Below are 14,275 nucleotides of genomic sequence, written 5' to 3' on the forward strand. Positions count from 1 at the left end.
GTGTCAGTTGTCATTCCCAGTTCCTACAACCAATCACCTCTGGCCATGCCGTCAGTCCTCTCACCCTCTGGTCTTTCTTGAAGGTGAGGCCACATCTCCTAGCCTCTAGCTATTTTTCCTCCATCAGAGCAGCCAAGAATGACTTTAGAGAGCTTCTGGCTGCCATGCTATTGCACCATTCATTCAAAAAGGCAGGAAACAGTGGGGGAACACAAGGTTAAAGATTCTAGAAGGGGGAAAAGTAGAGGTGCAGGTCCCACAAAGGCCCGCTAAGTCCTGAGTTATACAAGGAAACCTATGGAATGGTCAGTATGAGTAAGTGATATGGAGAAGCAGGGAGGGGCAGACTAAATTCAAGGGCAGGGTGTGTTTGGATGGACCAGAGGGCCTGAATCCAGAATTAAAAGGTTCTAGATCTGCTGTTCTTACGTGGACAGAATTCTGGTTAGCATGAGACTAATGTCCCCATTTGAAATTGTACAATGGAGGAGAGAAGAGACTGTTTTCCCCTCTAAGACACATCATCATCTTCCATGGGCAAGAAACATGGTAACCTACAATATTCCTTTTTTTTTTTTACCTACAATATTCCTAAGGTCCCAGGTCCCAACAGAAACAAAGAGGCACAAGAAAAGAAATAGGAAAAAGAGGGAAAAGAAAAAGAACAGAACCAATGGGAAAAACCAAAGACAGCGGACAGCAAAAGTGGCCTGACTCCCCTCCAAAGAATCTCTCCCACTGGGGTTTCATCAAAAGTTTTGGAATGAGACCAGAACAGCAGAAGGTTCCTTTAAGAACTGCTTTACCAAGCTCCTTGGGGCTTAATTAACCAACTAAACCTTAATGTAAAATCCCAGGTAGAACGAACACCACACCACCTTTGAATGTCGAGTGTCTCCGGGATGGATAGCGTTTACTAGGCTTCCGCTCAAAGGTGCTGGTTCTTCGTAACCTGGCGCCATGCGTGGCCTGATACTCTGTCCGCCCACTGGAAAGTAAATATTTTATTGCATGTTACCAACATCCAGAGTGCCAGTACATTATACACACTTGGAAGTGCGCTTCTGTTTTCAAGAGCTCCAATGTAAATGTCAACTTATCGTGAACTCCTCTGGTGAAGAGAAACACTAAATTTAGCCCTGCATTTGGAAATGAATGCACCTTTGCCAAATCCAAGATGTATTCTAGGGGCAGATATTTCCACCAAAAGACAAAGCCTGCGATTTAAGTCCCAGCCACTTGGCTGCAGAAACCGAGCAAGTCCAAGTACTCGGAACATCTGACAAGAGAACAATGATTCACAAATAAAATAACCTTTCGTAACACACATTACGTAGACATTTAACTCTTTTAAAATGCTATTATCAATGACCACTTGACTAAGCCTTGGCCTTCCTTACTATGCCAACGGAAACATTACTTCTTTCACCAAGACTTGCTGGGTTTCAACCATTGGGTGGCCCCGCCGCAGCTTTCAGGAGGTGTGCTGTTTTTATCGGATCGCTGCTTTATTCCAGCCACTCTTGGCGGATGATTTAACACACAGAAGGGGCCACTTGCCACCTGCTCTAAGTGCCTCCAAGGGGCGTCCTTGTCTTCAACCTCCCCTTCCTTCTACTTCTCCTCAAGGAGTGGAAGGGAGCCTGGTCTGGGCCAAATCCTGGGGGAGATTCCTCCCAGGATGGAAAAGCCTATCTTGGCAACCATCCCAATAGCCATTTCCTTGCATAGTAGATAAATCTGAAATGATAAATGCACACCCTGTGGCATATTCAATAGAGTTCAAGGACATGCCATGTGTGGAGAGAGGTTATGAAATCAGGTGAGGTTTTAGAGCTTATAACAGCGATTCTCAGATCCAAAAACAAGCCTCAAAAATCAACCCTGGGAGGGCATTTAAAATGCACATCCCCTGGCCTTACTCATGAACGCACATGTGTGCACCCATAGATTCTGATTACAAGGGTCTTGGATGAGGTCCTAAGTCTTCATTTTTTTAATACCCCCCCAAGGAAGTTTTTATGTATTTTGAAAGACACAGTCTTATAAGCCATAGGTAAAAGTATGTGAAAGATTAAATTCTCCATGTTTTCAGGGTCTTTTTTGGATTGAAGTATTTATTGAGCCTACCCTGGGTCACTTGCACACACATGGACATCTGCTCTCCTTCTCAACCATCAACCACATTTCTTGACATTGGTGCATGAAAGGCAATAGAGTAGTGATTAAAATACGAGACCCAGATTATCTGGGGTTGAATCTCAGCTCTACCACTTGCTGGCCATGACTCTGGGAAGATTATGCAATTCCTCAGCCCTAGATTCCTTATCTGTAAAATGGGAATAACCAGAGGACCAATTGCATCAAGACTGCTGCAAGGATTACACACTGGTTCATGAAAAACTCTAGCACAATTTGTGTTCTATGCTCAGGCCCACTATGGTGGCCACCTACCTCACATGCACTGAGCATTTATTGGGACAGAAGAATGACATTTTAAAAGATTTTTATTTATTTACTTTTTTGAGAGAGAGAGAGAGCTAGCAAGTGAGTATATGCAGGCAGGCAGAGGGAGAGGGAGAAGCAGACTCCCCGCTGAGCAGAGAGCCCAAGGCGGGCTCTGGATCCAGAGATCATGACCTGAGCCAAAAGCAGATGCTTAACCGACTGAACCACCCAGGTGCCCCTGGAGGAACTAAATTTTAAAATTTATTTAATATTAATTAATCTTGGTGCAGCCGGAGTGGCTGGGTCAGTTGAGCATCTGTCTCTTGATTTCAGCTCAGGTCGTGAGATCGAGCCCCGCGATGGGTTCCAGAGCCAGCAAGGAGTCTACTTCATGGCTCTCTGCCTCTGCCCCTCCCCAAATCTCTCTCTCTCTCTCTTACACACACACACACACACACACACACACTCTCTCTCTCTCTCTCTCTCTGTCTCTCTCTCTCTTACACACACACACACACACACACACACACATTCTCTCTCTCTCTCTCTCAAACTTAAAATTTTTTTTATTTAATATTCATCTTAATGGCCACACATGGCTACTAATGTCTACTGCTTAAGATGGCATAGTTTCAGCTAAATGTCAGCTATTAACAATTTTGTTATTAGCCCCATTTTATCAATGAGGACACGAGGCTAAAAGAGCTTGGTGATTCAACCAAAGGGCAGATCCTAAGAAAGCAGCAGGGATGGGAAGTCCGACCCAAGCCTCTGGACACAGATCCGCTCATCGCTCCATTCACAAGAAACATCCCTGTTGCCCTCCTCCGAAACGTGGTATCCACGTTGTAAAGAGCAGTGCCAGTGCCCACCTGAATCTGAAGCGAGACCCCAGGCGGATAAAGTCTGATCTGTTCGATTTGCTATTTCCCGGCGTCCGCAGTCGGAAGAAGGCGTGATGTTCAACCGCACATTTCCAGAGGTGCTTGCAGGTTCTGGCGCTGTCCAGCCGGAATACAAACGTGTGCTCCTGCTCCCGCCCCTTACAGGTGAAGCACAAGGTTCTCGATTCAGTGCGTGTCGGGAACCTCGAGGAAGGCTCATTTGCAGCAAGGAGGAAATCCAGGAGCAAGGCTTACCTGATCATCGTCCTCCACCACCACCAGTGTCAATTTGCTCTTTTTAAAATCCATTTTGGTAATTTTAGGCCTGGGCAGAGAGAAAACATTTTAAAAGTACAATCTGCAAGGAATGCTATCTACACAAACAGCAGTTTCCTTTCTACTTTTTAAGCTTAGATTTGCTAAAGAAATCATTCATTCATTCAAGTGTGATTATCCAGAGGTTTCATTGCCACTGCCAAACACCCGCAAATATATTAAGAAGAGCATGGTGTGTTTTTTAAAGCAAATTGGGGTGTTGCAAATATCCCTCAAGAATCATCCATCACATAGAATTCCACCACAAAATAGGAAAAGACATTTTTAATATTAGACAAAACTAAATTACCAAAAGAATAAGCCTATTTTGTTAGCTCCTTCAAAGATTAATATGCCTGTCGGGGTCAGTCCAAGAGAATATTCACAGCCATCTCTTCCCTACAAATAAACGAAGTGACAATCGGTAGAGGGTTCTAACAGGTCGTCACAGAGCAGAATGCAAAACAGTTTCCTCACCGCATTACTTTGTTTGCACATTTTTTATACATGGCTTAGGCACAGCAAAACCCAAGGACCCCCGTCAAACGCACACAGTTCTTACCCTGACAACGTGCATGTCTACCCCATACATTTCCAGCCACTTCGCTTTATTCAGATAGGACAGTTCCGCCTGGGCAGGGCTCTTTCCCCTTTGAAAAACCAATGGAAATACATGTAAACTGCAGCTCGTACACCCACAGGTTTCTGAAGGGCACAGCCACACTAAAGGGACACCCTCTGTAGCCATTAAGAGAATAAGGGACACGCATTTGTACTAACAGGAAAAGGCCTCCATGGACAGACTGTTACTGGACTAGAGAGATGACAGCCCTGCTTATGATGGGAACACGGAAGGCCACAATTTTTGTGCGTGGACGTGGGCATGGACATGCCAAGTGGAAGGGCCGGGAAGCCGCCCCCCCGGGGCTGTAACAGTACAGCCCGCAGAGAGGACGGTGGGTGCGTGTGCATGGGGTGGGGGTGGGGGGTGCAGTGCCACGGCCATATATTTCAACATGGTACGAGCATGGGCTAATGTCACTTTCCAGTTTCAGAGAAGTCATCGCACCCCTTAGGAGGGCTGAGGGACGAGAGGAAACGAGGCTAAGCCCTCTGAGTCCGAGACTGACTCGGAGCGCAGGGTTTGGGCAGGTGGGCTGGGAGGGCGGAAGGGCAGCACCGGTAGTCCAGGCATGGAACGGTCGCCCTAGAGGGACCCCGGGCGGTGGGGGGCCAGGCAGGTGGGTGGAGGAGGCCAGACATAAACAACAAGGCTGGATTTAGCTGCGGTGACCACATGTCCTGAAAGGTAATGCCGTGCTCCACGTGGTCTCCAATACGAGTGCACCTGTTCGGAACAACGGGGCCTCTCTAAACGGTTCATTCTAGAAGATTCGGGCCGTGGACACAGAGCCGGGGGTGTAGGAATGTACCAAGGCAGAGCCTCCTTGCTCTCTCCGGGAGGCCAGGAGAGCGGCGGCCCCACAGTAACGGGCCCATCAGGACCGGGCTCTGGATTTCAGGGGGCGACGGGGGCCTGGTCCGGGCCTGACTGTGTATCTCAGTATCTCAGGAGAGACGGGGGGTCGCGTGGGCCTTTGGAACAACAGGCCAGAAGTGCAGAGCTGGAGCTGCAGCCTCACAGGCTTCACCCGGAGCGATTCTCCTGGCACATCAGAGTCCGAAACACGCTTACACAGCACAAAATAAACATTATCAGAATGCTAGAGGGTAGCATCGAGGTACCTGCACTCTTTCCATCTCTGGAAGATATCAAATTCCATCGCTTCTGTCTGATTTGGAATGAACCGAAACTCAGACACAAGCTCTGGCGTGTGTTCTGGAAGCTCGCACTCCCCCAGCTCCGCTGCGAGGGTCATAAAAGGGAGAAAAACGGGGAGACGTTGAATACCTTCCTTCGGTGACTGCTGCAACCAGGTCCAGAGGCAGCTGGCACGATCATAAAGCGCAGGTGCCCCCGCGGGGGGAGCGCCCTTCCCACCTGGTGCCCACAGCACATTCAGAATCCCCAAGAATCCTCCTCACGCCCGCCCCACTCGGCAAAACACCACTCTCTCAGTGAGGACAGTTTTGCTCTCGACTGTTTCTCCCACCCGAGGAGGCCCAGGTTGTATTTCCCCTGTAAAGTGGTAGAGCCCAGATCTGCAATAAAAGGCAACTGCAGAGAATGAGGGCGTGCTCAGAAACAGCTATTTAACCCAGCTCTCACTGAAGGCCCCCCAACACCCCCCCAGCAGCACCCCCCAGCCTGCTCCCCAGCCCGCCCTGCTCCAGAGGCCCAATCCCAGATTCAGTACGGGTAGAGTCTGGGGGAAAATACTTGGGAGGGAGAGAGGCGGAGGGAGGAGGGGGGGGGCAGGGAGGAGGGGGGGGGTGATCCGGCTGCAGGAGCAACTGCAGCAAGTCGGCCAGAACCAGGAGGAAGCCGGGAGTGCAAAGAAGAGCAGCCACACCAGGAGCCCCAGCAAAAACCCCAAAGTGTGCAGCACCCTAGTGGCTCTGGCCAAGTTACCCCATAGTATGAAGGGCCCGAGGACACAGGGGGTCCCGTGCTTCCAAGACACAAGTGAGAAAATCCACTCTCCCCACCCTGGACCCCACCCCTGCAGCTCAGGGAGCAGACCCCTGGATGAAAGGGAATCCTCCAGAGGTTTCTCTAACACCCTGCTGCACAAAGGGTGGTCCAGCATCAGCATCACCTGGGACTTTGCTCATAACGCACAATCATCAGACCTACTGAAGCAGAACCTGCCCTTTCACCAGATGCCCAGGTGACTGGTGCACAGGTTACTTTGAAAAGCATGGATCTGCAATACTGGCTTTTGAACTGGCATGTGCATTATGGTCATCCCGAGGGCTCGCTAAAACACACACTGTTGAAGCCCATACCCCAAGATTCTGATTCCACTGGTCTGGAATAAGGCCTGAGAATTTTTTTTTTTTAATTTTACTTATTTATTCATGAGGCACACAGAGAGAGAGAGGCAGAGACATAGGCAGAGGGAGAAGCAGGCTCCCTGCGGAGAGCCTAATGCAGAAGAACTTGACCCCAGGACCCCTGGGATCACAACCCAGTGGAAGGCAGCTGCTCAACCACCGAGCCACACAGGCATCCTGAGAATTTGCACTTCTAACAAGTTCCCAGGTAAGGCTGATGCAGCGTGACCTGGGAACACACCTTGAGAATCACTGCTTAACACAACAAATCCCACCAACTGATGAGTCAGCAGCCGTCTGAACCCCACCAGCAACGGGCAACTAACTACCCAGCAGCCTTTCCAGTGCCAGAGCTCACCCTCCTGGAGGGACTCTGGTTCACTTGCAGAAGTGAGCTCAGAGGAGCCATGGGGCGGGGCGGAGGCGGGGGGGGGGGGGGGGGGGGGGGTGCTGTAAGAGACACTGCTTGCCATGGAGTGTGTGGGGGATGCTGGTAAATGCTTCCTCACCTGATGGAAGCCCTTCATTTGCAACTCTGAAGCATCTGAGGCAGAGGGCACCCTAAAATCACCAGGGTGGTCTGGGTGGGGGTCGGGGGTGTGTGTGCAGCTACTTGTACCTCCGGCAAAGTCACAAATGAATATTCTGCTCTGGAAATATTCACCCAGCCAAGGGAAGGGCTGGGCTGCTAGGGCCACCACTGTCCTCTAACCAAGCACTCACCCTGAAACTGGGGAGCTGGTGGGGCTAGAGGGACAGTCTGGGAGGAGATCTCCCTCCTGTGAACCACCCTTCTCCTGCACCCATGGGCCAAAGTGGGGCAACAGAGCCCTGGGTTTAGTGGTGTCTCGGCGACACCACTGGAATCATCGAGCACAGAGGGAGAAACTAGACGATGATAAAGTTTTCCTGAGACCGGGAAAGGGTGCCAGTGTCCCTTCTCACCATCACTGGACCAGAACAGGCCTGAGTGATGCCCGGTACATAGATTCTGAGACAGCACACCTGCCTCCCAAAAATCTGCCTGCAAAACGACCCTCCACCATCTGTGAACTCTGTCTGCAGCCAGGGTCCTCGCTGTGGAGGGTGCCGAGGGTGGTGGAAACGGCTCGGACGCGGGAATGCTGGAATCCCCCTCTACCATACGCTATCTGTAGGATCTGGGCAAGTCACTTAACAGCTCTCCATCCATCTCTGATGCCCAGTCAGTAAAATGGGAACTGCTGCAAGGATGGAAGATCATGGGCACCCAGCAAACGACTGTTCCATTCTCCTCCTCCCCTTTCTTTTTGCCTGGATTAACTTTCAAATCTACCTTAAAAGAGCACAGCCTTCACTCAGGGCCACTGCATCACAACTCTGGAGGGGTACCACTAACTCAAGGACAACCACAGCAAGACACGTCTTCAAGGCCCAAGCAAGGGAGGAAACACAGCCCACATTTTATTTGAACCCAGACCCGCTCGAGCGATCTTGATGGTCTGATGAAGCTGGCTTCGCTGTGGTTGCACTGGAAAGGCTGTGGCGCTTCCCAATGGGATGTGGGGGAAAGAGGCCATGGAGGGACAACGTAACAAGAACTTCCCAACTTGAGTGTCTAAGCCTTCAGCCTTTTCATTTGTACTTGACACAATGACTGCATCTTAAATTACACTCTGTTGTAGTTTCAACTCAAGTGGGTCACTTCCAGGAGAAAGGCTCACAGACAGCTGATCTCATTCATGTCTGCCTCGGCTCTGGGGCACAGCAAATGGTCCTATCAGAGCCGGGCTTTGGGAGTGTAGTGATGCCTTCAGCACACGGCAGGGAAGTGAGGGAGTGCGGAGGGGGGTGAGGGGAGATGGTAATACATGCGCCTCCAGCTCTAATGGTTCAGGACCTGTGGGTTGATTGCCTTCATCCTGTTAACTACACTCTGACACCTATCGCCGGGCCACCAACTCTAATGGTATATACCTCCTGGAGACTCAGAAACTCCAGAGTGGATGCCACTTGGCCAGCTGGGGAAATCTGTCCCTGGCCAAAATGGAGAGATTTCCACGTTCTCTAAGCCATTATAGATCCTTACAGCACTTACCATAAGGACTGTTGTGTCATGAAAATGTGGACGTGAAGCACCTGGCATTGTATGTGGCACAGACATTTACAGATGGCCTATTGTCACCTCTACCACCTGATGGTAGAGGTAGCTCTCAGACCTCATGGGCAGGCTCCTCCTTCAACTAAAGTCTTTGTTTTTTTTAAAAGATTTTATATATTTATTTATTCATGAGAGAGACACACAGAGAGAGGCAGAGACACAGGCAGAGGGAGACGCAGGCTCCCTGTGGGGAGCCTGATGCGGGACTCGATCCCAGGAACCCGGGATCATGACCTGAGCCAAAGCAGATGCTCTTGAGCCACTTAGGCGTCCCCAACCAAAGTCTTTGAGGGGCCTCTCCAACTTCATTTGATTCATTCTATACTTAACTGAGCACCTACTACATGCGAGCCCCCATTAGAGAACAAGAATTAAAAAGTGACTGAGGAATAGAAATGTCAGGTAAAGGGAATATCCTCCAGTCATTAAAAATCATCTTTATGACAAAATACTTGTACTAAAAATACCAAGTAGAAAATCATAAAAAATTGTATATAACTGATCAGAATTACATTTTAAAAACTGTACCCAACTCACAGAAACTCTTGATTGTCTATGGATGGCAGGATGATGGGTTCCTTCCTTCCTTCTACTTGTCTACTGTGCGGCTGTCCTGATATTCTATGATAAATGTGTACTGATTTTATGATTTGAAGACTTAGATCCACTTTTAAAAATTGGCAAATACAAAAACTGGAAGCCAAATCTTAATATGGTGTTCAAAATTAATTAGTAATTATGAATGAATACATCATAATTCATTATCCCATAGAAGCCGATGAACATGCTGGTAAACAAATCTACAACATATGTCTCTCTGATGTGCCGATAAAATTCCTTATGTGCAGTTACATGTTAGTATCCTCTTAATTAATGCTGGAGACTCTAGCAAGTGTTTCTTGTGCATTTTAAACTAAAATCCACCAGTGCATAATATGGAAGAGTCAAGTCAAGGTTGACGCTCATGCAGGCAAATCACCATCTAACTCCTACCTGCAAGCAGAGGACTCCCTGTTAATGCTCTGGCTTGACCTCTCTGATGTGCAAACTCAAGAAGCTACTGAAGGTCCCACTGGCATCTGTCAACCAAGAGGCCCTACACAGGTATCTCCTCCATTGGAGCCAACTCTCCTAACCATTCACTGTTCCCATCACACACCACTGGAATCCATCTATGACCTTCCCTGACTCCCCTTTTCAATACTGATCTAATGACCAGGTCCTTCTCTTGTACCACCAATGTTGGTTTTTTGGGGATGTGTGTGTGTGGGTGTGTACCCCTCTGCCCCAGTCAATTTCCTTTTATTACAGCAAAACCTTCTCACCGCACCCCTCACCCTGGTCTTGCTCCAGTCCCTTCTCCCCATCACAGCCAGTGTGACCTTTCCAAAAGCACACCTCCCCAGGCCTGCCTTCCTCTTAAGAGCCCTCAAAGGCCTACTGCTGACCAGCATGAAGGTCATGCTCTTTAAACAAGGTTCAAGGTTGTCCACTTATCCAGGTTTCCGAACTTCCACCCTCCAACACTGCTCCATTGCTGGCACCTCTCTATACTTTTCTATTTTGTCCCTTGATTCCTTTGTTCATTTTCATCCCCCCGAAGGGCCTTCGCCTTCCAAGCCTCCTGCAGGTCTTCCTTGGGGGAACTACACTGTACCCTGTATGTGGTTTTGCCATGTCCTCACGGGACCATTAGCTACTTGAGAGATGGAGGCCGTACTGTATTCATTTATACCCCCAAAGAGGAGAACTGAGCCTGGTACACAGGATAATCAATTGTTGAAACAAGAGCATAACATGAAAATGCTAATTACCACTAAAGAATAATGTACCTTGTAGACAGAGAGCAGCTAATTCCACAGCCGTTTCATAGGGGCATTTCAATCTTGAAAAAAAGAGAGGAAATTAATTCTGTATATGAACTTTAATACTCATAAACCATACAAAATATCATTAAAGTCATTTTTCGAAAGGTAGTGATATTTAGATAATGATTTTTCCCAGTGGCTTCTATTTTTGCCGTTCACGTTAAAGAATGCAAACAAGCTGACTTCCACTACCTATTTCCCAAAGTCAGGCTCACCATCTAGCAAAACAACCCAACCAGGTATAGTTTCTATCCACCCTGTGGGCAATTTCACTGAATTTGGCAAGAATGGGGAGGTTTGGGAAATAGACTGAAAAGCCTTCCCTTTGCCTTGTGATTTTGGAACTTACTTGATACAGTACATGCGCCTTTTCAAGCTGCCTTAAATATTTCTTGAAACCAGGTCATAGTGTTAAAAATAAACAGACAGACACAATATCTAACACTGCCAGGACAGCTGGATACACTCAAGCGTTCTAATAAGTATAACGGAGGCAGAGCCACAGAGGTGTATTACAAACCTCAAATCACTGATCTCATTCACACTTAGAATTACAAATTGAGTTAGAAAAATAATAATGACACACATTGTATAGCACTTCATAGTTTCCAAAGCCTTTCACATGTACTACTGAGTGTGCTCAATGCGCGGAGTTCATACACCTCTAAGACGGGTGTGGCCAGGGCTCCCCCATCCATCCCCCAATTTAGAGACGAGGAACTGAGTGTTCAGGTGTCTTGCTCAAGGCCATCCAGAGGGAAGGAGGCCAGAACACCATTCCGCTTTGAAGTACAGTAAATGAGGCTGAAGCGCACATAAACTGCAAAGTACTGTACAAATGCAAGATGTCGCCATTAATATTTTTCCAAACTGAAGACAGTTACTAGAGTTAAGAGGCCTTCAGGATGAGGAGCACAGTATGCAGAGAGAGAGAGAGAGATAAAAATAGACACACACTCATAATACACACACCAAAGATTTGTATTGCATAGCTGAATAAGGCAAATGTATACACTGTACAATCTACTTGTTCTATGGTATATGCTGCACTAGGGTTTTTAATAGCATGTTGTTCTGTGCAGGGTCTGCAAAATCGGAAATCACTTTTCAGATTTCCTTCTGATTATATTCAAAATCAAGATGTGCTCTTGTCAACATCAGGGATCGCTTTTTAGATTCAGTGTAAGTCTTCGTTTTCCATGGAATAGAAAATGGTCAATGTGTATGTGGAAAAGTGACACAACTGTAAAAGCTATGATCGCTGAAATTTCACATCTTTAAAATAAATACTGCGGGCGAGACCAACCACATCAGTGCCAATGCTTCTTGTGCTCAGCAATCATTGTCGCCAGAGGCCTAGTATTGAAAAATCATTTTTTAAGAGGGGAAAAGGAAATGAGATGAGATGTCTAAACCTCCTATCAGAATCAGAACATAACCTCTTTCTTTGCTTAAATGCAGATGGTGATGAATGAGACTTCTGACTACCCAAATGCTTGTAAGTGTATACATACTAATAACGTATCTTGCTCGCAAATACGACAAAAGCCATTATGAATGGGGCAGTGATGTGATTAAGGAGAGAATTATTCCCAAATACACATCACTTAAGATATTAATGCTCTTGGAAATGCTTCAAGCCATATAGTAATCATTTAAAAATAAGATGATGATGACAGTGATACAAGTATTAGACTCACTTTACAATGCCTGGTGTACTTTTTTTGAATTTTGAAAAGGGAACAAGGGTAGAAGAGTTAAAACAACAACAACAACAACAGTGATTTAGAAATATACTATGATCTATCCTGGGTTAAGAGTTAGAACAAAAACATACTTACTTTCCTGAAAGAATGTCATGCCTGAGTTGTAAAACAAACAGGTACCTGACAAACATACACAAAAGTCAACAGAGGGTACTTTTTCCCAGCCGCTCCCAATCCCCAACTTCCCATCACAGATCCCGCCCCGCACATAGCCCAGAATTCTGCATTGTAAAAAGGAGTCCAAATCAAATGAGAACTTTGGTGGAAGCATCTCCTCCTGAGTCTCCAGGAAGGCATCCCAGAACCTAGCTTAGGCAGGTGAGCGCAGGTATAGAATTTGCAAGATACTTGGAAGATGGAACATGAGACACCGCACAGTCTAATGACGGCCTCTGCAGCACGGCTGGTGCTTGAGAAGGGAGCTCACACACGGGCATGCGGTGCGTCCAGTCAAACGGACAGGGCGAGGCCACTGGGCTTGGCCCTCAGCCAGTCCCACCAGCAGATTCCGGGAAGGGTGCAGCTGCTTGTATCAGAACGTTTACAGCTAACTGTAGTTAGCAACTGCTTGAGGCTTTTTTCCTGATGCAGGTTAACTGCAGACTCTGTCTTTTAAAAACAAACACGTGTACGCATGCATGCGCACGCACACGCACACCCCCCCCCCCAAAAAAAAATCCCAGAACTGGGCTGCAGCGGGTTGTGGGGTAATGAGAAATGGGGAGAGGAAAGCAGCAAATAGCACAAGTAGTGTTCACTTAAGTAAAAAGAAGAAAAAAGATTAAGTGTCTTGGCTTAACTGTTTTTTTTTTTTTTTTTTAACCAGGAGGATGTGGGCATCAGAACCACTTATAGTGCTTTGTAAAAGCCAAAGCTACCCACACTCTGCTCCATACCTAGGGAATCAGCCTTACATGCAAGAGTGGCCCCCAGGAATCTGATTTGTTCAAAAGCTTCCTAGGTGTTTCTGATTCACACAACCCTGGTTAAGAATCACTGGCTTTGATGATGGCTAGAAGCAGCATGTTTCATAAGGGACTCGGAGGTGGAACTCTAGAATAATTTGTTTAAACTTTGTAAACAATGCAGACAGTCACTCTCTGTTGGGATGGATATAGGAGAATGTGGGTGACCCAGAAATCAAAGGATGGGGGAGCTGAAGGTTCTAGTACATTCCAGAATGTTCCTGCTTCCGACAGCTGCTTAGCCACCACTGAGTTGAGTACCCACATCAGAGAGAACACAAGTGCTGATATGCTGATATGGCCAGAACCTCCAATTTCTACAGGAAAACCTAACTACCCAAGGTCAGTGGACCTCTTCAGCGCAGAGAATGGTGATAAGCAGTCTTTGAAGTGTTCCTTAGGTGCTCATCTCCAGGCTAGTGGCCACCACCATGGGCTAACATGTCACCACTACTGTCTATCAGGTAAATGACAAGGAGGTTCTAGGGAAGCAAAAAGCAGCAGAAGGCTGGGTAGAGAAGCTCACTGACAGAAGGGCAGCCGGAGGGAAATTCCATACTTAAAATGTTTTTAAAGTCTCTTTTGCTTCAACACTGTTTCTGAAGTCTAAGAGACAGGCATAGGCGGGCACACTTCAAAAGAAATCCAGTGGGGCTGCAAGACAACATGAAGGGACTCCAACAACTTTGATAGGGTAGCAATCAAGGGAACACTGTGCAGCCCCTTAAAAAAAATAATAAGATGGCAATTTGGGACTAAGAAACGCTCTTCCAATACCTGCCTTCCCTTCTTGTACCTCGACAAAAATGAAGTGCCATAGAACGACTAACCAACTGACCCACAGCCCAGTGAGATAGAAATGTGGCGAGAAAATAAATCTTTTAATTGCGATTCACTAAGAAAAAGGTCAGATGGAGCAAAGGGTAGATTT

At 47.3% G+C, this 14,275-nt stretch overlaps 1 protein-coding gene across 10 annotated transcripts in view; it reads right to left on the reverse strand.

The window, feature by feature from the left end:
- Nucleotides 1–14,275, reverse strand: part of EPB41L4B (erythrocyte membrane protein band 4.1 like 4B) — a 126,863-nt gene that overhangs the window by 64,370 nt on the left and 48,218 nt on the right. For all 10 annotated transcript variants that reach the window (XR_005367134.1, XM_038553049.1, XM_038553052.1 and 7 more), the window contains exons 5-12: nucleotides 12,455–12,499; nucleotides 10,578–10,630; nucleotides 5,394–5,514; nucleotides 4,210–4,297; nucleotides 3,958–4,046; nucleotides 3,588–3,657; nucleotides 3,321–3,490; nucleotides 879–988 (exon numbers count right to left, since the gene is read on the reverse strand). Coding sequence is in view for 9 of the 10 variants with exons in the window: in XM_038553049.1 (XP_038408977.1) it covers nucleotides 879–988; nucleotides 3,321–3,490; nucleotides 3,588–3,657; nucleotides 3,958–4,046; nucleotides 4,210–4,297; nucleotides 5,394–5,514; nucleotides 10,578–10,630; nucleotides 12,455–12,499 (746 nt within the window). In the remaining variant the exon portion in view is untranslated. The remainder of the gene's footprint in view (nucleotides 1–878; nucleotides 989–3,320; nucleotides 3,491–3,587; nucleotides 3,658–3,957; nucleotides 4,047–4,209; nucleotides 4,298–5,393; nucleotides 5,515–10,577; nucleotides 10,631–12,454; nucleotides 12,500–14,275) is intronic.

This window comes from Canis lupus, chromosome 11, assembly GCF_011100685.1.
Source record: "Canis lupus familiaris isolate Mischka breed German Shepherd chromosome 11, alternate assembly UU_Cfam_GSD_1.0, whole genome shotgun sequence".
NCBI lineage: Eukaryota > Metazoa > Chordata > Mammalia > Carnivora > Canidae > Canis > Canis lupus.